Source organism: Camponotus vicinus, unplaced genomic scaffold (assembly GCF_025532165.1).
Source record: "Camponotus vicinus isolate PSW18456_S1 unplaced genomic scaffold, iyCamVici1.0 SCAF_3, whole genome shotgun sequence".
Taxonomy (NCBI): Eukaryota; Metazoa; Arthropoda; class Insecta; order Hymenoptera; family Formicidae; genus Camponotus; species Camponotus vicinus.
The window spans coordinates 25621632-25642810 of NW_028141967.1; the positions used below are offsets into that span (position 1 = coordinate 25621632).

The 21179-nt window shown below is 33.2% G+C and overlaps 6 protein-coding genes and 1 long non-coding RNA gene across 9 annotated transcripts; 3 read left to right on the top strand and 4 right to left on the bottom strand.

The window, feature by feature from the left end:
• Window positions 1-2086: 2086 nt before the first annotated feature.
• Window positions 2087-4388, top strand: LOC145968665 (retinol dehydrogenase 11). The gene is made up of 4 exons (XM_083094316.1): window positions 2087-2760; window positions 2942-3177; window positions 3243-3540; window positions 3689-4388. The coding sequence occupies exons 1-4, from the start codon at window positions 2488-2490 to the stop codon at window positions 3860-3862; spliced, it is 981 nt and encodes a 326-aa protein (XP_082950442.1). The 5' UTR covers window positions 2087-2487; the 3' UTR covers window positions 3863-4388.
• A 2123-nt stretch (window positions 4389-6511) lies between these two features.
• On the top strand, window positions 6512-8059 carry LOC145969129 (uncharacterized). The gene is made up of 3 exons (XM_083094992.1): window positions 6512-6841; window positions 7474-7647; window positions 7827-8059. Exons 1-3 carry the CDS (start codon window positions 6715-6717, stop codon window positions 7973-7975), a joined length of 450 nt encoding a protein of 149 aa, XP_082951118.1. The 5' UTR covers window positions 6512-6714; the 3' UTR covers window positions 7976-8059.
• LOC145969131 (uncharacterized) lies at window positions 6624-7058 on the bottom strand. The gene is made up of 2 exons (XR_014437949.1): window positions 6922-7058; window positions 6624-6834 (listed from the first exon to the last, which is right to left on the bottom strand). It is a non-coding gene; the product is annotated as an uncharacterized LOC145969131 (long non-coding RNA).
• Window positions 8060-8281: 222 nt separating the features above from the next.
• Pex11ab (peroxisomal biogenesis factor 11ab) lies at window positions 8282-10562 on the bottom strand. Its single transcript, XM_083094987.1, has 3 exons — window positions 9715-10562; window positions 9194-9309; window positions 8282-9110 (listed from the first exon to the last, which is right to left on the bottom strand). The coding sequence occupies exons 1-3, from the start codon at window positions 9768-9770 to the stop codon at window positions 8620-8622; spliced, it is 663 nt and encodes a 220-aa protein (XP_082951113.1). The 5' UTR covers window positions 9771-10562; the 3' UTR covers window positions 8282-8619.
• A 133-nt stretch (window positions 10563-10695) lies between these two features.
• Arl6ip1 (ADP-ribosylation factor-like 6 interacting protein 1) lies at window positions 10696-13950 on the bottom strand. Of its 2 annotated transcripts, none has more exons than XM_083094991.1 (5): window positions 12793-13950; window positions 12492-12687; window positions 11821-12058; window positions 11394-11478; window positions 10696-11307 (listed from the first exon to the last, which is right to left on the bottom strand). In XM_083094991.1, the coding sequence occupies exons 2-5, from the start codon at window positions 12614-12616 to the stop codon at window positions 11207-11209; spliced, it is 549 nt and encodes a 182-aa protein (XP_082951117.1). In that variant the 5' UTR covers window positions 12617-12687; window positions 12793-13950; the 3' UTR covers window positions 10696-11206. The 2 variants fall into 2 exon arrangements, with proteins under 2 accessions (XP_082951117.1, XP_082951116.1); XM_083094990.1 differs by having other exon boundaries at window positions 12492-12625; window positions 12793-13947.
• On the top strand, window positions 12936-15190 carry LOC145969127 (ubiquitin-conjugating enzyme E2 S). Of its 2 annotated transcripts, none has more exons than XM_083094989.1 (5): window positions 12936-13566; window positions 13652-13885; window positions 14158-14348; window positions 14443-14571; window positions 14654-15190. In XM_083094989.1, exons 2-5 carry the CDS (start codon window positions 13792-13794, stop codon window positions 14804-14806), a joined length of 567 nt encoding a protein of 188 aa, XP_082951115.1. In that variant the 5' UTR covers window positions 12936-13566; window positions 13652-13791; the 3' UTR covers window positions 14807-15190. The 2 variants fall into 2 exon arrangements, with proteins under 2 accessions (XP_082951115.1, XP_082951114.1); XM_083094988.1 differs by having other exon boundaries at window positions 12937-13566; window positions 13744-13885.
• A 665-nt stretch (window positions 15191-15855) lies between these two features.
• Window positions 15856-18594, bottom strand: Ref1 (RNA and export factor binding protein 1). Its single transcript, XM_083094986.1, has 5 exons — window positions 18257-18594; window positions 17444-17581; window positions 17036-17183; window positions 16611-16751; window positions 15856-16435 (listed from the first exon to the last, which is right to left on the bottom strand). The coding sequence occupies exons 1-5, from the start codon at window positions 18461-18463 to the stop codon at window positions 16320-16322; spliced, it is 750 nt and encodes a 249-aa protein (XP_082951112.1). The 5' UTR covers window positions 18464-18594; the 3' UTR covers window positions 15856-16319.
• Window positions 18595-21179: the final 2585 nt, after the last annotated feature.

Here is a 21179-nt window from a genome sequence, read left to right on the forward strand (position 1 = left end):
AAGCACAATAGGTGCTTTCCATTTACATCAAAACTCAGATAAATCTCACTTTTGTCTTTCTTTAACATGAATGTTGAAGAAAGACAGAAGTGAGATTTATCTGAGTTTTGATGTAAATGGAAAGCACCTATTGATTGGCTGCGGGATAATAATTTTCTGAATCTTTAGAAATTTTTTATCCCGCAGCCAATCAATAGCTGCGTTCAGCAGGAAAAGCTGCTTTGCAACTGTTGTAAAATTCGTGAATCTGATTGGTGTATGCTCTTAGATTCAGTTAAAATTAAGAGCATACACCAATCAGGCCCACGAATTTTACAACAGTTGCAAAGCAGCTTTTTTCTGCTGAACGCATCCAATGCTTAAAAAATTTGTCGTACGACATAGGCTGCGTTCAGCAGAAAAAGCTGCATTGCAACTGTGTCAAATTCGTAAACCTGATTGGTGTAGGCTCTTAATTTTGGCTGAATCTAAGAGCATACACCAATCAGATTCACGAATTTTACAACAGTTGCAAAGCAGCTTATCCTGCTGAACGCAGCCATATGTAATATTCTAAGGCCCATATTCTGAATCCTCTTTTATCGATAAAAGTGCCTCTAAAAGTGGCATATAAGCCTTCTGATTGGCTACAGGCCGCTTTTAGGAGCACTTTTATCGATAATGCGGCGTCTACAATGAGATTTTAAGGAGACTTAAGGCGTAAGACTTAAGAAAATGACCAATCACAGTCGAGTATTCTCTTAATACTTGACTGTGATTGGTCAATTTCTTAAGTCTTACGCCTTAAGGCCTATATTCTGAATCCTCTTTTATCGATAAAAGTGCTCCTAAAAGCGGCCTGTAGCCAATCAGAAGGCTTATATGCCACTTTTAGGGGCACTTTTATCGATAAAAGAGGATTCAGAATATGGGCCTAAGTCTCCTTAAAATCTCATTGTAGACGACGCTTAAGAGAGGATTCAGAATATGGGCCTAAACTAAGGCCCAGTTCCACAACTTATTCTAACCGAAGTTTAGCTTGTTAAAGGAGGATTTACATTGCGTCCCAAACCCATTGTATCCAATCAGACGTCATACATCGGACATTGAACGCAATGCAAATCCTTCTTTGGCCGGTATTCATAGTCCGTTCTTATATTTAAGATCGTCTTAAGAACCTCTTCAACCAATCAATAACCGCATTGCAGCTATTTGATTGGTTGAATGGGTTCTTAAGATGATCTTAAATATAAGAACGGACTATGAATACCGGCCTTTAACGAATTAAACTTCGGTTAAAGTAAATTGTGGAACTGGGCCTAACCTATTATTTTAACCGAAGTTTAGCTCGTTAAAGGACGATTTACATTGCATCCAAAGCCCACTGTATCCAATCGGACGTCATACATCGGACATTGGACGCAATGTAAATCCTCCTTTAACGAGCTAAACTTCGGTTAAAGTAAAGCCTACGGCACACGGTACAATTTTTCGTACTGGATTTGATAAGATTTAGTAAAATATTAGAAATGCTGCATTCTGATTGGCATTTTTAGTATTTTACTAAATCTTATCAAATCCAGTACGAAAAATCGTACCGTGTGCCGTCGGCTTAAGTTGTGGAACTGGGCCTAATCGGAGTTTGATCGAAGCGACCCTTAGCCTAAGGGCTCCTGCACACAGGACGCGGCAACGCTTGCCGCGCGGCGGAAGTCGACGCGATAGCCAATCAGCAGATACATAACATCCACCGCGCGTCAAAGTTGAACTCAATCCAACTTTTGTATTGGCTATCGCGTCGGCTTCTGCCGCACGGCAAGTTTTGCCGCGTCCTGTGTGCAGGAGCCCTAATACATCGCTGTCGGAGTAGTTTACTAGACGATATTGACCAATCACAGCTATTTTTCTGAAGAATATATGGTTACATTCAGCGGACTCAACCGCTAAGTAGCAATCGAACGTAATTGGTTTCTACTTTCAGTTCCGACCAATCAGCGTCAAATTACATTGGAAAATCTAGTAATGTTGCCCAACTGTTGAGTCCGCTGCGGCCATTCTTCTACTTGTCTAGTGACTTTATCTCGAACTTTATCTTGAGTTGACTAGAGTGATCAGGTATATTATACGGCGGCCTAGGTGCTCGAGTGTGTTAGGTGTCAAGTAGTGATGTTGCAGTAATTGCAACGATTATTTTGCTCAAGATGCAAGAATATACTCAAAGTACTTGAGATAAAATTTGACTTTGGACTAACGTTTGGGTCGTGCGTTGTACGACAGATCATGCTATTATGTTATTACGTACGATAAATTAGACTGAAACGAAAGAGCAGCTCGAATAAAGTCCGCTCCATTCGATTTAAACGAGAGCGATCGCAATAAATATAATACATAAATCGCGCTTAATATGCATTAGCATACAGCTGTATGTTTAGTATTATTTAACATAATCTATACGTTGCACTCTTTCGGAGAAATTTCTCATGTTTCAAAGTTAAAGCTACCATCGATATGGTATCTTCGTGGTGTTATTTTATTCTGCCGATGGTCTTGCTCATCGGCTTGCTTCGCAAATGTCGCGAACGCACTTGGGGAAGATGTAAGAGTACCAGCAATCTACAAGGCCAGGTATTTCTCGTGACTGGTGCGAATTCTGGCATTGGTAAAGAGACGGTAAAAGAATTGGCCAAACGGAGAGCTACAATCATCATGGCTTGTAGGGATATACAGAACGCAAAGAATGTCATTGCTGAAATCCGAAGTAAAATATCTACCGGCGAATTGGTAATTATAATTGAAATTTTTGTTAGTAAAAAGTTTCAATTTATCGTCTCTAGCCAAATAAATGCTGAATATTAAAATTTGATTTCTAAATATTTTTAAATTTCTATGTTTTTTTAATTATTTTAATACACATACATATGTAGAACACACTTTTAATATGTATCTCTTTTTAATTATACAGATTCCAATGGAGTTAGATCTTGCATCTTTCTCGTCCATCAGAGAATTTGCCAATAAAGTTCTAAAAAATTTTCCCCATATTCATGTATTGATTAATAACGCCGGTGTATATGCGCCACTCAAAGATCATGCATTAACTAAGGATGGCTTTGAAATTCATTTTGGAGTAAATCATTTGGGCCATTTTTTACTTACTAATTTACTTTTGGATCGCTTGAAGCAAAGCGCTCCTAGCAGGTGATTCTAAAGCAATATTTTGGAATAATAAATCAATATTAACATATTTTCTTCTTCCCATATAGAATAGTGGTAGTAACATCCAAGCTTCTGGAATCTGGAGTAATAGATTTTGCAAATTTAAATGGTGAGAAAGGATTGCCAGTGAAGAGTAGGATGAATCCTGGCTATTGTAATTCAAAACTTGCTAATGCATACTTTGCCACTGAACTTGCAAAACGAACAGAAAATACCGGTGTTAATGTCTATATGGTATGTCCTGGATTTACTTACACTGGTCTATTTAGGAATGTGAAGAGAAGCTGGTTTCACTATATTATTTTTTCACCTGTTGCTCTCATGTTTCTACGTACTGCTAATCAGGTAAATATATTTGATACTTTTAACAATTTTTAAAAAATGTCTATTAGAAAATGATTTTTTCATGATATTTCCATTGTACACAGTTTATAACATATTTAATATATTGAAATATTTATATAAAACTTTTCTTATGAATCAATAATTGCAGGGTGCGCAAACAGTGTTACATTGTGCAACAGAATCATCATTATGTAAAGAAAGTGGACATTTGTATCGCGATTGTAAACTTTATGTCTCTAAAAAAGATTTAGATTCTGAAGTAGCATTCCGTTTATGGGATATAAGTGCTAAGTTGACCGGCATAAAGGATATAATGAAATAAATAATTTTAAGATACATGCATGTATTACACACATGTATTAACGTAATTTTACTTTTGTTGTATATATATTTTAGAATCATATTTATTTTTATACATAAAGCAAACAAAAGTGGGATAGAAATAATGAAATGTAGTACACTTTTATCTGAATTCTTATATATTTCAAGTTAGAGCGCTAATGAAAATTTTACACACACACACACATATACATATAAGTCATATTTTTTTTTATTTCTCTCCTCTCTCTCTTTTTTTCTTATATAGAGTTGAAAATGCGCGTAGCTAGAGAATGTACATTTAAAATAAAATTCCATAGTCTTTAAATCTTTAAATTTTATCATAAATCATCAATTATTAGCTACTGCTATAATAAGATGTCAACTAATATTCTTGATTAATTTTCTTTTTAATTGTGCATTTAAAAGGACCATTATTTAAACATAGGTAAATTATATACATATGTAAAATTAAAAATAATTTATGTAAAGTATTTCTAAATTTAATAAACGTTTACTTTTTTTGATTACCAAGGTGCTATTATGTAGAGAGAAAACAATGTGTATTAATTTTATATATATATATATATATATATATATATATAATTAATTAAAGAAACATTTATTTGGTTAGTAATAAAATTTAAAATATTTAAAAAGGAAAGTTAACAATAGCCTTTTTTTTTTTTTTTATCTATGGCCACATTCAGCGGACTGAACCGCTAAGTAGCAATTAAATCTGATTGGTTTCTACTTTCAGATCCGATCAATCAGCGTCGAATTACATCGGAAAATTTAGTAATGTTGCCCAACTGTTTAGTCCGCTGAATGCAGCCTATGGCTGCGTTCCGATATTCACTGCCAGTACTGAGAATCTATAGTTTATGTCACGCATACTATAGATTTTCAGTACTGGCAGTGAATATCGGAACGTAGCCTATATAATACTTGGGCTGATGGCAGAGAACGAGATGTTAGCGCTTACATCTGTCGTGGTCATGGACGTAAAGTAAGACAGAGAAAAACGTATACGTAAGTAGCATATATATTTTTCTCTGCCTTATTTTACGTCTATGACTACGACAGACGTAAGCGCTAAGGGCTTGTTCCCACTGAGCGCGTCACCAGCGTGAGCCAATCAAAACATCCCATTGTAATAACATGTTTTCCGTGTTATTACAATGGGATGTTTTGATTGGCTCACGCTGGTTGACGCGACGCGTGACGCGCTCAGTGGGAACGAGCCCTAACATCTCGTTCTCTGCCATCAGCCTCGTTCTCATGTTCCGATTGGATATAAACAGAACTATCCGAGTTGAGTGCATTTTAAAACTAAAGGTGCAAGGGCCTTGAGGACCATTTCAGAATACGGCTGATGGCAGAGAACGAGATGTTAGCGCTTATGTCTGTCGTGGTCATGGACGTAAAGTAAGACAGAGAAAAACGTATACGTAAGTAGCATATATATTTTTCTCTGCCTTATTTTACGTCTATGACTACGACAGACGTAAGCGCTAACATCTCGTTCTCTGCCATCAGCCTACGTTGCAAATGTTCCGCTGCCAGTTGCTAAACCACTGCGATCCAATCAGCGTCGAACTAGCTTGATAATTGGATCGCAATGGCCGCATTCAGCGAACTCAATAGTTGGGCAACATTACTAGTTTTTCCGATGTAATCCGACACTGATTGGTCGGATCTGAAAGTAGAAACCAATCACGTTCAATTGCTACTTAACGGTTGAGTTCGTTGAATGCGGCCAATATCTATTAAGGGTCGTCTACAATGACCGTAGCATAAGGTTGTAAGGTCGTAAGAAATTGACCAATCACAGTTGATTATTCTCCTGAACTTCAACTGAGATTGGTCAATTTCTTACGACTACGGCCTTACAACCTTATGCTACGGCCATTGTAGACGACCCTTTATGATTAATCATATTAAGGTTACGTTCTAAAACGTAAGTAAGGGCCCTGGCACACAAAAATACGTAAGCAGTAAAACGTAGTCAGTAAGGAAATCGACCAATCGGAATTCTTACGTTTTCTTACGTTTTAATATGGCTGCCTTACTGCTCAATCATGATTGGTCAATTTGCTTATTGACTACGTTTTATTGCTTACGTTTTTTTGTGTGCCATGGCCTTAACCGAGGAAAATTTTACTCGATGGCTGGTTTGAACCAATCGGAAAGGCTTAAAAGAGTTTCGGAACGGCCATCCGAGTAAAATTTCTTCGGTTAAGCCCCTTGCACAATGCTAGGCAACAGGCAATAGAAATAAGGAATAGAAACTATTCACCAATAAATACGCGGAACAGAAAATATTCGCCAATAGGAGCAGAGAATAGATATTATTTCTGTTCTTATTGCCTGTTGCCTAGCATTGTGCAAGGGGCTTTACTTACGTTTTGGAACGTAACCTAAATTTATTCTTCATTTAACTAAACTTGTTGCCCTTTTTGTGTTTTCTCTCTTTCTAATTTTTAAACATATATATATACATATATATATATATATATATATATATATATATATATATATGATTATTTCATTTTTTAGCAAACACACAAACTATATTTTTCTCTTAATGACTGTGTTCGCTTTGCACGCTCACGCGCTGTGAGCATCATTTTGTCTTTATTGCACATCGAATATCAAACAAAGATAGAACGATGTTTTCAGCACTGAAAGCGTCAAAACGAACGCAGCCAAAGAAACATATGCTGTTGCGAACAGATGGAAGATTGTAAAGAAAAACACACACATATACGCACTTTGTTGTACTTTGTTCAACTTTCATCATGATACATTTAATTACTTTATTGTTGCGACGTAATTGATAGACATCCGAAAAAAATGTTACGCAACGTCTTGGTACAATTATTGATTAGTGCTCTGGGTATATTTATCGGAGTATCTGCGTTTTTTGTTCTGTTTGTCGTTTATGGGAACCATGAAGTTGGATTTTGGTCGATACTAGGAGGTTAGAAAACTATGGTATTCAATTTGAAGATAAAACGTTACAAATCACATACTACGCGATTATTAGATCTTAATAAATACCTTAAATTCTCTTTTCTATTTGATTAACTGTCTGCATCCTGAATAGGTATTTATTTCACTTTGTTTTATTTGTTTTTTAGAGTTTATTTCGACTAGTAAAATTAGATTCTGTTGATATATAAAACAAAAGTGTTGAACAAAAGTCTATCACTTTTTTTTCAAAGAGAGAGATAGAGAGGATTGTTGTTAATGATAATAAAAATAAATATATCGTTATTTTTATAACTGTTATATTCGGGATTAATTTATATGATTAAAAAATTAAATATTTTTAATATTTATAAAATACGATTCTCTACTCCTTATTGCAACTATATTAGATATTCAGAATTTTAATAACATCAAGAAGAAAAAGACAAAATTTTCTTTCTTATGCACTATATGTAATGGTAAACAAAGAAATCAATCTTTGATGTATAATGTATAAAAGTATTAAACATAGTCTTTTTTACTTTTGATATTATTGTTCAATATGTGCAATGACAGTATATTGCAGGGAAAAAAGCAGAAATTTTAACATTTCAAAATTTAATTTATATTTGGAATGCATAGGTGCCTTAGCTGGAGTCTGTTTTCACTTACATTGGGTAAAAGGCAAGGAAACTTTGGAGAGATGGCACACTAGAATTACATTGCAGAATTTAAATGTAGTAGGCTTTATAAGTGCTGTAATTGGTGTTACTGCACTGATTTGGTATTTGTTTCTTACATTTTACTACAAGATTCGTAAGTATATTGTTATTTTAGAAAATTGTTTTACATATTATTTTATTTATTTAAGAAGAGATATATATATATTTAATTCTTATTTATTCCTAGTTTTCTATGTATAAATGCTAAAATCTAATAATTTGTATAATTATAATTAGTATTAATGCATAAAAACTTTCTATTATATTATACAGCCATTCAACCAATTTCTGAGAGTACAGTCATAAGAGCAGTATGGTCTGTGATCTGTGCAAAATGGGGCGTTACACTGATGTATTATTCAAATAAATACGAATTATTAATTCAAGAGGGAGCAGCACCCATACTTACAGACAATGCCTGAAACATGACATTATATTTTTATATAAAATTATTCTTTATATAAAATTACACTTGTTTTTTAATAAAATAAATATATTAGATCTGATCAAGTTTTTTGCATCATCTTGTTGAATAAAATAGAGTAAGAAATATAAGATGGATGTTGGAACTTTTTTCACATATCATTTTGCAAATATATATATTTGTTGATGATTAGTTACGTCATCTCTAGAAAGTGTAGTAATATCGATTGGTTTCTTGTGCATGTTGAATGAAGAGAAAAGAAGAGGGATTACAGGAAGGAACATTGATAAACTTGGGAAGGTCCAATATAGATTCTTTTTATAGATTATTAAATATATATATTTCAAAAAAGGAAAAACACTGCTGATTTTATCCATTACATTTTTTACCGAGACAACCATATACAATCAATATACACCTTTTATATAAGCAATCATTTAAAGTAATCACCTTTTATAAGAATAAAAATCAGATGACATTTTAATATAACAATATTATACATAGTCCATCTCCTTATATGTACATTTATATATATATTTCTATCAAAAGATAAACATACATACACACACACACACACACACATGGATACATATACAAGTGCGTGCGTGTGCACAGAAATATCATAAAAATAAATATTTTACTCTAAGATGGAGTTAATTTATAAAGTGGATTGATAATGGTACAGAGACCAATAAATGAAGAAATTACTCCAAGTAAACCTACTGTACCAGGAGTACATTTTGTGATACCTAATGCTGTCAAAGGAATAAATAAATCGCATCCGTTTTTAACAGTATCCATTACTACTTTCTTGTGACTTTTTAGACAAGAGACTATTTGATATTGTTTAAATATACTCTTCTCGTGTTTAAAAATCTTGGCAATCTCATAAATATCTCTTATTAAATTCATAATAATAGTTATTAGCCAATATTTATTTGCAATCTTATTCCACTTTTCCAGATTGACTCTTAAAATTCCTACTCTACCCACCCAAATAAAATGATCTGCCAGTAAATATAAAGCATTTGCTATTTTTGCCATAATTAATGTTATCTTCACTGTTGGATCGGGATACTTCATCATTTTTAAAGCCAAATATAAACTGTCTAAGCATCTTCCAAGGCGAAGTACTAGAAAGTAATAAGAGATCCATATGATATAAATTTTGTTAATGATAACGAAATATTTCAATACAAATTAAAAAGTTGAATACATTTTCGGAATGAACTAAAAGTGAATTCCAAACTCCTTAAAATTTCTGCGGAGAATCTTGTGCTTTGTGCATTCTGTGCATAGTACCAATAAGTACGACTCCCGTATTGCAATAATCTGTAATTAACACAATTTTCATTATTCTTTCTGATAATATTAAAAATATTAAAAAATGATTTATAATTTGCAATCACTTTTAATTCTTCTATTTCTAAATTCTAAATTTTCTTTAATAAATTTGAAATTAATCTTTCTTTGGAAATGTCAAAACATATATAATAACAGCTACAAGTGATTGAAAAATCTTTTCATAAATTGAATTTTAAAAGAAAGAGGAACACGAGATAAATTGTATTGTTAAATATTCAAAGGACCTCTTATCATGGTAATTATTATATGATACATATATACATACATATATATATATATATATATATATATATATATATATAAAATATATATATATATATATATATATAAATAATGGGTCGTTTGAATTTTTGATATATACAATATACATACCTTATTATTTTATCTCTGCCTGCCGTTTGCTCATTCAGTTTCACAATTATGTCCATGATTTCTTCCAGAAAAGTTATTTGAATTCACAATTGCGTAAATAACATTAAATAGAAATAAAAGGACACAAATAATTTGAATAAAAATTATCTTTTGTACTTTCTCATCAGACAATACAGATAACTCAATGCAATCTTGCACGGTTTAAATTTAATGCAGAAATTTCGTTGTTGGTGTTTCTTTGCGTTTTCCTCCCATCTATCACAATATATCATATGTATCGCGATGATCACACCTGTTTCATTATCGCCTGTTGGCCAAAGTCATCGCACTGTGCACTTTGGAAGAATTTATACAGAAAAAATCCTGGCAGTGTATGTAATGTATCTCTGGGAGGTTATGAAAAAATTCTTATGCACATACATACATATACATTTACTTTCGCATCTCTCGCATAATTAAGAGATAAAATTGTGTATAAATAACATTTACATGCATTGGTTACATCATCATATTTAAATTGTTTATATAAGATATAATTTATTTGATTAATTTAAAGTCGATTCGTCCATTATTAATGAACGAATCAACAATGGTTTTTATCGCAACTTTTCAATTTTCAACATTTGCATTGCGCGCGTACGTGTCTTTGCAACTATTCCTTGTAATTCAAATCGAAATTCTATTATAAGAGAAATTTATGCATGACAATTAGTGAACATTTCTTGCTTTGCTACCTGTACTCGAAGACGGTATTGCCCTGATATTTTTATCGGAAGAAACATTTCTAAAAAATTGGTTAATCTATGACAGGATTACAAAATCAATTAGAATTAGTGTATTGATTTTGAAATTATTTGCGATCCATCAAGGTAGAGAATAAAGGCACTTGTTTTCAATCTATGTTGGAATGAAGCGTCCATATTTACCAATATATATTTTTGTATATTTCACTTTCAGTTAACGCATTTTTTAAAGCTAATGTCAATCACAAACACATCCATTTTATTGCTATAATTAATATACATAACACATGAAAATATTTTTTTCTTTATATAAAATAATATATCTTAATACCAAAGATATGCTTTACATACTATAGAAAACAATAATAATTACAATATATACAATTCTAACTAAAACTTAAATTAAAAGTTTAATGAAAAATAAGTCTTTTATTAATTCTCACTTAAGTGACACGAAACAATATGATGGAGACTCGAGTATAATTCTATTATGCGAGATACAAAATCACATGGCAAATGAGAGATTAATCCTTATATTTAAAATGATAAAGTGTAATTTTTTTTTTAGCGTATTAGATTATGTCGATTTTTTATATTTGGATAGAGAGTGGAGAACTTTGATTATTCTTGAAATTAGTACATATACATGTAAATTCGTAAAATGTTTTGTAGAATAATATGAATGAATTTAATATCAAAGATGGTTTAAGGACAGAATGGATAGTTTTAATGAACATGTAAAACGACAATTATGATAGATGACGATGAATTAAATGATTGTATGCATATCTCACAGCCCAACGCGCTCGTCCTTTGTGTCTGAATCCTGGAGTGAGAAGGGTTGCATTCACTAAAACAGATTTTACACAGTACAATATGTGATATAATGGGAAGAAGGAAAATTAATTTACACATTTGTATAAATTTATTTATTACCTATGATGTAAAGTAGAAGCAAATTGTTGACTGTGTTGCCGATCCATGCAAAGAGAATAAGACAGAGTATTGTTGCACCATAGTACTATGATAAAAGAACAATTAAAGTAAATTTATTAATTTTTATATTCAATTTATATACAATATATATTTAGTTAATCTCATAGCATCATCAAGTATCATTTTCGCGAAAAATTAATTAGAAAACAGAAAACGCTTTTCTTTTTACCACCTAATTCTCACAAAAGAAAGATAATTTTAAATATGTGAAAAAAATGTACACACACACACATATAGTTTACATCTATTTAATTATATATATTAATTCTCTAATGCACACATCTCTCTTCTCTCACAAATAAGTTTTTATATACAATTTTAAGATTTAGTAGACATCCAAAGTATATTAGGAGAATGGCACACTTACAATGTTGGGACGATCGTGTCGAATTTTCGAGATGCACGTCCATGTGCCTTGTATTTGTAGTATAGCGATCGAGAGATTTTGACAGACCTCGATCAGTTTTTTTTCCTTTTGTCCTGTCCAATTCTGTGCGTTGCACAAGATTGAGGTCAAAATCGGCACAAGATAATCAACAAGAGCAAATATCAGTAGACATATAGATATCATTGTCAGTAAAGTTGGTTCTAGAATCCATATTACACTGCAATGGAAAAGATATTATTACTTTACATTTTTTACAACCTTATATAGAATATCCCAAAACTACTTTCTATCTAGTGTTTTCTTGGTTAATTTAGAGATAATTTTTCCTTGTAACAAGAATTATCGCAATTTGATATAATGACGATTTCTAATATCGTGTCATATACAACTTGATCAATAATTAAAAATTAAACAACTGTATGTTATAAAATCTACTTGTATAAAATTAACAAATGGGCACATTGTCATCTGTTCCTTTTTCTTCATTATTAGAAATCTGCCTCGAGGTGCATCGAGAGATTTTTGACGAGGAAAAAATCAATTTAAATTCGAATTGGATGAGAAACTTATAGCGAAAGGAACAATCAATGATTTTGGTACATCCTAAAAAGAAAAAAATATATAATTTACATAAAAATGATTCAATTTACCAGAATATTATTGTAACGAGTCCGACGATCAGACCGGGGTGCCAGCTACGTTCCCACAGAAGAATGGAGTTCAAAGGCAGTATTATCTCCCGCCAGCATTCCATCTTACGCTTCAGTTGTTTCATGTGCTTTTCCTAAGATGACATCGCATTATCAGCAGGTGAAATCGAGTCTTATCGTCATTGATTTTCTATTACTATTACCAAGTACAAAAGTGTATGTCATTTATTAGAGATATCTCTGCATCTGTCAGTTGATTCTCAGTCGCATAATGAAGTAGGCGTAATTAAAGCGAGTTTACCTTTTCGATCGTTCCATCATCCGTCATTGTGTAAATTCGTGACGATACAGCAGCAACGTTTAAGTTTACTTCAACGGCGATATGTGGAAGAGAGCAGAGGGATGGCGGGGGGAAAGAAGGGATGTGCAGTATGGTGCCGCGAAACTGCGACGCGTAGAGTTTAAATCGTTAAAGGAGAGGGTAATCGCAAGAAGGAGAATCCTGTCTCAATGGGAATCCGTATCCGTATAAATCCGTATCCTTATCCACGTACCGTCGTCTCAAACATGCGCGTTATTTCATCGAAGGTAGTTCGATTTGCCCTTCAGCGATGCCGACGAGCCTTGTTGCGTGTTTGAGTTGGAAAAAAACAAGCGCAAAACGCGTCAGAGTCGGAGGACGAGTCGAATGTCGAATGGTCGAATAGTGAATTGAATAGTGAGTCGATAGAAGGACGAGAGGAGGAGGAGGACGAGGACGAGGAAAAGGTGGAAGAGGAGGAACAATCGACTTCTAGCTTCGAGAGTACGCTCGAATCTGGCACGCGATTGGCTGTCAGTTTAAAATGTTGGTTATTGCGGGCGATGCCGTGCTAATGTTGTGACGTTAAGCGGTTTCCTAGAGTCGCACGTCGCACGTCGCACGTTGCACTGCGCGCTGCGCGCTTGAAAGAGAGTTGGAAGAAGACGGAACGTGTAACGTGTAGCGTGTAGTTGCAGTGTTGCAGTTGCACGCGAGGCCTGGCCGAGGATACGCTGCAAGCTTTCGGCGATTATGGCTGCCGCCGTGAGCTCCGTGAGTATCCGTTTTTAGTTATCGCGAAGCGAAAACACACTTTATTATTCATCGCGACGTCTTCTTCTGTTTACCTATCCATCAGCCTATCCGTCTATTACCGACGCGCGCCTCGCGCTGAAATGTTTGCGCCGCGTGTCCGATGAGACCGATATCGCCAATCGTACATTCTTGCAGAATGTGGAAAATTTATCGCCGCAAATTATCCGCCGAGTGGCCAAGGAGATGGCAGAATTGGCCGCGCAACCACCCGAGGGTATTCGTGTCATTTTGAACGAGGCGGACATCACCGATATCCAAGCTGTCATCGAAGGCCCGTGTAAGATTGATCGTTCTTTCTTGGCCTTTTGCGCCTTTTCGCTCCTCGATTATCGTCCAGCTGCGGTTGATAAATTCCCGGAACGAAGCATCCTTTTATCGACCATAACCTAACCTAATCTAACCTAACCTAATCGAATCGAATCTAAACCGATCCGACCTAACTTACTCGTTCATGCCGAATCGTGTTGAATTGTGCAAGTTTCAATTCTAATTGATAAACAATATAATACAGCAATAAGACTAATATATATTTCTCTCCTTCCATAATAGCTGGGACTCCGTACGCCGGCGGTTTCTTTAGAGTTAAACTAGCTCTTGGAAAAGACTTCCCGCAAGGACCACCAAAGGCTTATTTCCTCACAAAGATTTTTCATCCCAATGTAGCAAAAAATGGCGAAATATGCGTGAATACTTTAAAAAAGGATTGGAAACCAGATCTTGGAATACAACATATATTACTGGTATATGATTATACAATAATTATATGATACAAGTGTACGATTATAATTATTGCATTGCAAGTACTCGCTTATTATTTGCATATTTTGCTTCTAGACCGTAAAATGTTTACTAATAGTGCCAAATCCTGAATCTGCTTTGAATGAGGAAGCTGGCAAATTGCTCTTAGAAAGTCACGACGAATATTCAGAACGAGCAAAAATGATGACTGAGATACACGCACAGGTAATGTTATCTTTATCTTGAGAAAAATTATAAGGCTTTCCTTCTTAATTACACCGATGTGACGACGATTGGATTTCCTTAGGGAGGCGGTAAAGGTAGTAAAGCGGGTCTGGAAAGTTGCGCCTCTTTGGAAAGTGGGGGACCTCTTCCAAAAAAACATGCGGGTGATAAGAAATTAACGGCGGAAAAGAAAAAAATGTTAAAGGACAGGAAGAGGACACTGAAAAGATTATAAAAATAAATCATTATTTATCTGTCTTTTGTAATTTAAAATGGTGATACGGGGTAAAATGTTGCCTCGTATTGTATACAATTATTATTGCATAGTAAAATTTTATTATCTAAACGTGACTGATCTTATTATTAAATATTTAGAGAATTTGATATTTCTGATAGTATGTAAAAAAAAAAAAAAAATACGAGAAGAAAGGGAAGAAGAAAAATTGATCTACATTTTGTGGAAGATAAAGTACAATTCTGTAGCAATCTCTATAATTGCAGGCTGAATATTATAGTAATAGCCTGCTCTCTATGCTATTTATTAGCAAATATTTTTACATATGTACAAAACGATATACAATGTGATTAAGTAAAATAAAATGTGTCTTCGCAAAGTATATATTTCAAGTGTCGATATTATTTAATAAGAATTGCATTAATGGTCGCATTCTCTTTATAGTGTTTAATATTTAAATACTTTTTTTCACACATTGAATATGTGCATATTTTTAAGTTAAATCGCGAGATGTTTTTATAAATTTTAAATGAGATATATACAACGGTAGATGAAATAACTTATCTTTAAGAATCGTATGTTAAGAATCCTTTTCTTTAGGTGGGTAATAAAAACTTTTTACTTCAAGAATAATCTTTTTTATTAAGAGACTCTGTCAGTAGTTTTTCTTCAGTCTTGCAGTCTTGTTCTCGATTGCATTTTATACGCTGCGTGATTAAAAAATGTTTACATTTTCTTACATGTCCATCACTGTGTAGTTAAATATATCATCGATATCTGACTAGTTAACAGTACGTGTCACAGCCTTAATATGCTATAAGCTATGCACTAAGCACAGTTATATACAATGCTTATTTATATATTAAAAAAACAATCCACCAAATGTAGGTTACAAAAATATCTTTCCTCGTCGTTCATATTCCTAAGATCAGCCACTAAACTACCCTAAATGGGTATAGCAAACAAATTTTTGATACTCGACATGGTACTAAGAATAGAATCAGATTGTGAGGGCTAGAAGCACATTCTGTACTTTGATAAACAACAACTTTTCGAGATGCATCTCATTGTATTTTTCATCTGATGAGCACACACGCACGATAGTACATACAAATCCATACAGTCTTTACAATTATATAAGTTTGTTCTTTTTTAACTTTCTTATTGTATCACATAAAAAAAATCTATGAACGTCTAACGAATGATATTCGCGGAGATTTTGTAAAACTGATTATACCAATTTTCGAAAGAATCGTCAAAAATAAAAACTAAAAATTAATGAGAGTTTCTTTACATTTTACTAGATATATATATATATATATATATATATATATATATATATATATATATATATATACATATATACATATATATATATACACATACACACACTATATATATCTTGATAGAATTGTATTTGTATTGTATGCTTCATGAAAATAAGGGCAACAAATGTGTATTATGTTAAGTCAATATGAACAAAATCTGAATAGAGTAGAGAATTTTGTGATTGTTACTTGACTTCCTTCACATATGCTTCTAGTTCCGCATCTAATTCCTCAGCTGTGGGTGTTTTTGTTGATTGTCGAATGCCTCCTCTACCTCCACGCCGACCACTCCCACCACGACCTTAAATTTCATAAAATAACATAATAACATTAATGATTAAAGGCTATTAAATATATTTTAATAACTACAACTCGCATACACTTTTTAATAAAAAATAATTTTCACATGATTAACGCACTGTCAATTTTATTATTATGTAAATTAATTGCATAATTAAGTCTCATTAACAAATTACCTCTGATAGATCCTGTGCCGCGATTCCCCCTAAAACGAGTCTGAGGTCTCTGTGTATAATTAGAACCGCTTAGTCTTGGGCCACCACGGACAGAAGTGACTGGTAATTCAGAAGTTGCGACTTGTATGTTCATTTCCCGACCTGTCGAAATACATTATACATTGGAATAATGAATGCAAAAACATATTTGTGCAAATCACACACATAGTTCACAATAATCTCTGCAATAATTTCTCTAATGTTGCCTCGTGTATCGTAACTTTTGAAAATAAAAAATGTTCAATGTTTCTGTTGCAAGATGCAAACTGAAAAAAGGCTACAATTAAAAGATAACAATATCTAAATAAGAGATTAAGATACAATTTCTTAATTAAAAAAGATACATTCATGACTGAATATAACTGTCTGTATATTTAGATGCATACCATCTAGCGGTACTCCATGATATTGTTTCATTGCTTTGATAGCATCAGCTCGTCTTTCAAATATGACATCTGCAGAGCCTAAAGAACGACCTGATCTATCATAATGTACTGCTGCTGATTTTAAAGGTCCAAATTCACTAAATAATTCCTAAAACATTATTAATAGAGTTAGAATTTCTTACATATAATTTTTCTGTATACAAATGGCCTAATTAATCTATAGCTATATGAAAATTAATACGTCGAACATTAGATGTTCATTTCCACAAAATTATTATTACATATCTTTTGTAGAATTTGCATGGGTAAACACAAATTATATTTTACGTACACTACTCAAATATTTAATTTGTAATTTCATTTTATTTCAAATGCTAAAAAAAAGCTATTCTATATATATCTTAGTACCTGTATATCTGAATCTGATACACCAAAATCAAGATTTGACACCAAAAGTTTAGTTGTTCCTGCATTGCCTATTACACCACGACCAACTTTTTTTACGCCATCAAACATGTCATGTTTCCAAGCGCTGTTTACATCACCCTATACAATAAAGCATAAAGTTTATTAAAGAAAAATCGTTGTGTTATAAATTATATTCCCTTTAAAGTAAAGAAATTTTTATATATTTCTTAACAAAATGTGGTTTCCTTTTTTGTCCACTACTGAATTATAAAAGAAATGAATTCCAAAAATTGCAAAAGAGAGAGAACGAAGCGTTGCTTAAAATAATTTAAAATGAATTAAAAAATGTTTACTATAAAAAATTGATTTTATATTTATTTGATATACACTTGTGCGTGTGCTGCGAATCTTTATATAGTGTGTATAAACACGATATATATAAAAATATATAGATATTGAAAAAAAGGAGAAAAACATAATGGATCATTTTTATTCAAGAAGCCGCGATACGAGTTATAATTTTAAGTGACTCATTATAGAAATGAACATTTTGAAGAACTGCTCCATTTCATGAGGTACATGTACCTGACGCATACGAATATATGAAATACATATGTATCATACGTATTCCATATACCCGTACTCTTGCGCGCATACCATCATACATACACGTATATATAAATATAATATGTAGACATACACATACATGCGCGCGCGCGCGCGTACGTACACGTACGCGCATTAAACAATTCTGGGCAAATTCGGTAGAGGGGAGCTTGCAATGAAATATGCTTATTACCATCATTTTCTTACCCTCGTGTACGGTAAAGAGCTACGTGCAATACCGCCGCGATTGCGTCCTCGCATGACGCCGCCGCCGACTCTTTGCACCCTACGTGCTCCTCGACGGGGCGAATTGCCGGCGCCTCTGCCGCGTCTACCGCCGCCTCGCGCTCTAGATCCCTTGGTCTGTTTGATGATGTCGTCCAGACTCATTTCTATCTTATCCACCATCTTCATTTGTGCGGTTCGCGATGCAACGTAACTATCACGCAAGAGAAACACCGAGGTAAACCAACCTCTCTCTCTCACTGTCGTTTTTCGCGATGATGGCGGCGGAACAGGCGGTGAAACGAAAACGAAACTACGAAATAGCGCCGCAGAGCAATCTGGGTATTTTAGGTACTGACGATCATGGATTATAATGTACGAATCATGAGAGGAAACTGCGTAGACAAATTTGCCACATGGCCATAGTGGTACCCTCTAACGACACGATGAAAAATTAGACGATTCAAATTCCCGGCGCCAAGGTATAGTACATTTACATACAGGATCGATAAAGTATTATTATCTCGACGAAACTATATTATTATTAACATTAATATTACTAAAAAACGGCAGGCTCCACAAAAATTAATATAACTAAAAGGTACTAGGAAATAAATATATATGCATAAATATGTCACGCTAATAAATAAATATACGTGTAATATATGTATAAATCTTTATACTGACGGTAACAAAATAAGAGTTTAGGTATGCTTACAACATACTTTTAAAATAAGCAAACGTTTATTGATAAAGACGAATCTAGAAATCAGTTTTAGAAACAATTCAATCTAGAAACAATTTCACATTATAAGGAAAAATTTTGTTTCATAATTGTAATAGATGTTCAAAGCATCTTTCTGTCTATCGCGACACATGTCTTCTTATTGGGACTCGCGCTTCATGTTTCAAAATGCCAAATTTTTTTTCTTGTGTTCTTTGACAAAAGAGATTTAAATTCATTGTTTCAATATATTTAAGATATTAATTTAATTTAAATACATCATATTTTTTAAATATTCTTATGAATAATTTCTAGAAAATGTTGATTTCTACCCTGGCGAAAATAAATAACGGAGCGTAAGTCGAATGTAAGGAAAGAGTAACAGAAGTGTAAACGAAGCTTCTAGGAGGCGTAAATTGAAACAACGAAACGTAAACGAAGTGTTAACGCTTCATTTACAGCCTAGAAGCTTCGTTTACACTTCTGTTACTCTTTCCTTACATTCGACTTACGCTCCGATATTTATTTTCGCTAGGGTTAGACTTACGTTTATTTTTTTCTTGCTTATTCTGATGAATATAAAATATATATTCAAAGTCTAGGTCATCAAATTTGAAACACTTTTACATACAATTATTTTGTATATATATACAGGGTGAGCCATTTTAATTAACGCACGCAATTATTTCGGAAACAAAGCATTTTAGAGAAAAATGTTTCAGGCAAAAGTTTTATGGTTTCGAGGGGGCCATAAGATGGTATCATTGGTTTGACACTGAAGAGTCATTTGAAGGTCACGTGAAGGTCACTTCAATTTTTTCAAATGGAACACCCTATATATTTTTGCACACTCTTGTAGCTTATCTCGAGAGCTTTCCAAAACACTATAATTAAGTACCTTTTCGTTAAGTACTTTTTGAGTTATGAGGCTTGAAATAATTTCTTAATTTTACATAAACCGTAAAATATCTTGTAAAATATTCATTTTTCGATTATCTTACCTTAATACTTTTACGTACAAAATAATGAGAGGAATCAATTGGTGTAAAGAAAACACATAGTTGTTTTTAAGAAAAAATATGGAATTGTTAATTGCAAATTACATATTTTTTCTTCAAAACAACTATGTGTTTTCTTTAGACCAATTGATTCCTCTCATTATTTTGTACGTAAAAGTATTAAGGTAAGATAATCGAAAAATGAATATTTTACAAGATATTTTACGGTTTATGTAAAATTAAGAAATTATTTCAAGCCTCATAACTCAAAAAGTACTTAACGAAAAGGTACTTAATTATAGTGTTTTGGAAAGCTCTCGAGATAAGCTACAAGAGTGTGCAAAAATATATAGGGTGTTCCATAGGGTTCCATTTAAAAAAATTGAAGTGACCTTCACGTGACCTTCAAATGACTCTTCAGTGTCAAACCAATGATACCATCTTATGGCCCCCTCGAAATCATAAAACTTTTGTCTGAAACATTTTTCTCTAAAATGCTTTGTTTCCGAAATAATTGCGTGCGTTAATTAAAATGGCTCACCCTGTATATATGTATACGCGCGCGCGCGTGGGTGGATGTACATATATATACATGTGTGTGTGTGTGTATGTGTGCGTGCGTGCGTGCGTGCGTGCGTGTGTGTGTATTACATGTATATATAAATTTTTGCATATTTTGAATATATAACGCATAAAAAAATAAAGAATACTTTTTTCATAATGTTTAATTACATAACTCTAGCTTTCAGTAATCTATTTATAAATTCATAAAGGACCCCGCACACACTCTTATGGAAATTGAATTTCGGTCGAATCGTCTGAAACTTTCAGAAAAGTTAGTTCTTACCATGCTGATCAAAAGTCATAATGGGCACGAAGTCCAGAAATGGCCAGGTGCGGGGTCCTTTATGAATTTATAAATAGATTACTGAAAGCTAGAGTTATGTATACGTATGATTAAAAGTCGGAAAAATGGCTTTTCGAGACTAGATTGCTGTATAGGTTACGCAACCAATAAAGTGTGTGTGTGTGTGTGTATCTGTGTATGTGTGTAATAAGATAACTTAATTATAAAGTGTGACAATAATATTGTCCACTTTTAAGAACAAAATATGAATTTGCAACGAGCAATTACATATTTTTTTTTAGAACAACTATATGTTTCCTTTATACCAATTGATTA

What these genes read in the sequence shown, in the direction of transcription:
- Pex11ab (XM_083094987.1), bottom strand. Translation starts at nt 9,770, where the DNA reads ATGGACATAATTGTGAAACTGAATGAGCAAACGGCAGGCAGAGATAAA. An exon ending in GGCAGAGATAAAATAATAAG is followed by an intron (nt 9,310 to 9,714) that starts GTATGTATATTG and finishes TGTTAATTACAG; the next exon opens with ATTATTGCAATACGGGAGTC. An exon ending in TTTTAGTTCATTCCGAAAAT is followed by an intron (nt 9,111 to 9,193) that starts GTATTCAACTTT and finishes ATTACTTTCTAG; the next exon opens with TACTTCGCCTTGGAAGATGC.
- Ref1 (XM_083094986.1), bottom strand. Translation starts at nt 18,463, where the DNA reads ATGAAGATGGTGGATAAGATAGAAATGAGTCTGGACGACATCATCAAA. An exon ending in TCATGGAGTACCGCTAGATG is followed by an intron (nt 16,752 to 17,035) that starts GTATGCATCTAA and finishes GTATTTCGACAG; the next exon opens with GTCGGGAAATGAACATACAA. An exon ending in CGGCACAGGATCTATCAGAG is followed by an intron (nt 16,436 to 16,610) that starts GTAATTTGTTAA and finishes ATGAAATTTAAG; the next exon opens with GTCGTGGTGGGAGTGGTCGG.
- LOC145969129 (XM_083094992.1), top strand. Translation starts at nt 6,715, where the DNA reads ATGTTACGCAACGTCTTGGTACAATTATTGATTAGTGCTCTGGGTATA. An exon ending in ATTTTGGTCGATACTAGGAG is followed by an intron (nt 6,842 to 7,473) that starts GTTAGAAAACTA and finishes TGGAATGCATAG; the next exon opens with GTGCCTTAGCTGGAGTCTGT. An exon ending in TACATTTTACTACAAGATTC is followed by an intron (nt 7,648 to 7,826) that starts GTAAGTATATTG and finishes TATATTATACAG; the next exon opens with CCATTCAACCAATTTCTGAG.
- Arl6ip1 (XM_083094990.1), bottom strand. Translation starts at nt 12,819, where the DNA reads ATGACGGATGATGGAACGATCGAAAAG. An exon ending in ATGATGGAACGATCGAAAAG is followed by an intron (nt 12,626 to 12,792) that starts GTAAACTCGCTT and finishes ATGTCATCTTAG; the next exon opens with GAAAAGCACATGAAACAACT. An exon ending in CTCGTTACAATAATATTCTG is followed by an intron (nt 12,059 to 12,491) that starts GTAAATTGAATC and finishes TTTCCATTGCAG; the next exon opens with TGTAATATGGATTCTAGAAC.
- LOC145969127 (XM_083094988.1), top strand. Translation starts at nt 13,546, where the DNA reads ATGGCTGCCGCCGTGAGCTCC. An exon ending in TGGCTGCCGCCGTGAGCTCC is followed by an intron (nt 13,567 to 13,743) that starts GTGAGTATCCGT and finishes ACATTCTTGCAG; the next exon opens with AATGTGGAAAATTTATCGCC. An exon ending in TGACTGAGATACACGCACAG is followed by an intron (nt 14,572 to 14,653) that starts GTAATGTTATCT and finishes GGATTTCCTTAG; the next exon opens with GGAGGCGGTAAAGGTAGTAA.
- LOC145968665 (XM_083094316.1), top strand. Translation starts at nt 2,488, where the DNA reads ATGGTATCTTCGTGGTGTTATTTTATTCTGCCGATGGTCTTGCTCATC. An exon ending in AAATATCTACCGGCGAATTG is followed by an intron (nt 2,761 to 2,941) that starts GTAATTATAATT and finishes TTAATTATACAG; the next exon opens with ATTCCAATGGAGTTAGATCT. An exon ending in AAGCAAAGCGCTCCTAGCAG is followed by an intron (nt 3,178 to 3,242) that starts GTGATTCTAAAG and finishes CTTCCCATATAG; the next exon opens with AATAGTGGTAGTAACATCCA.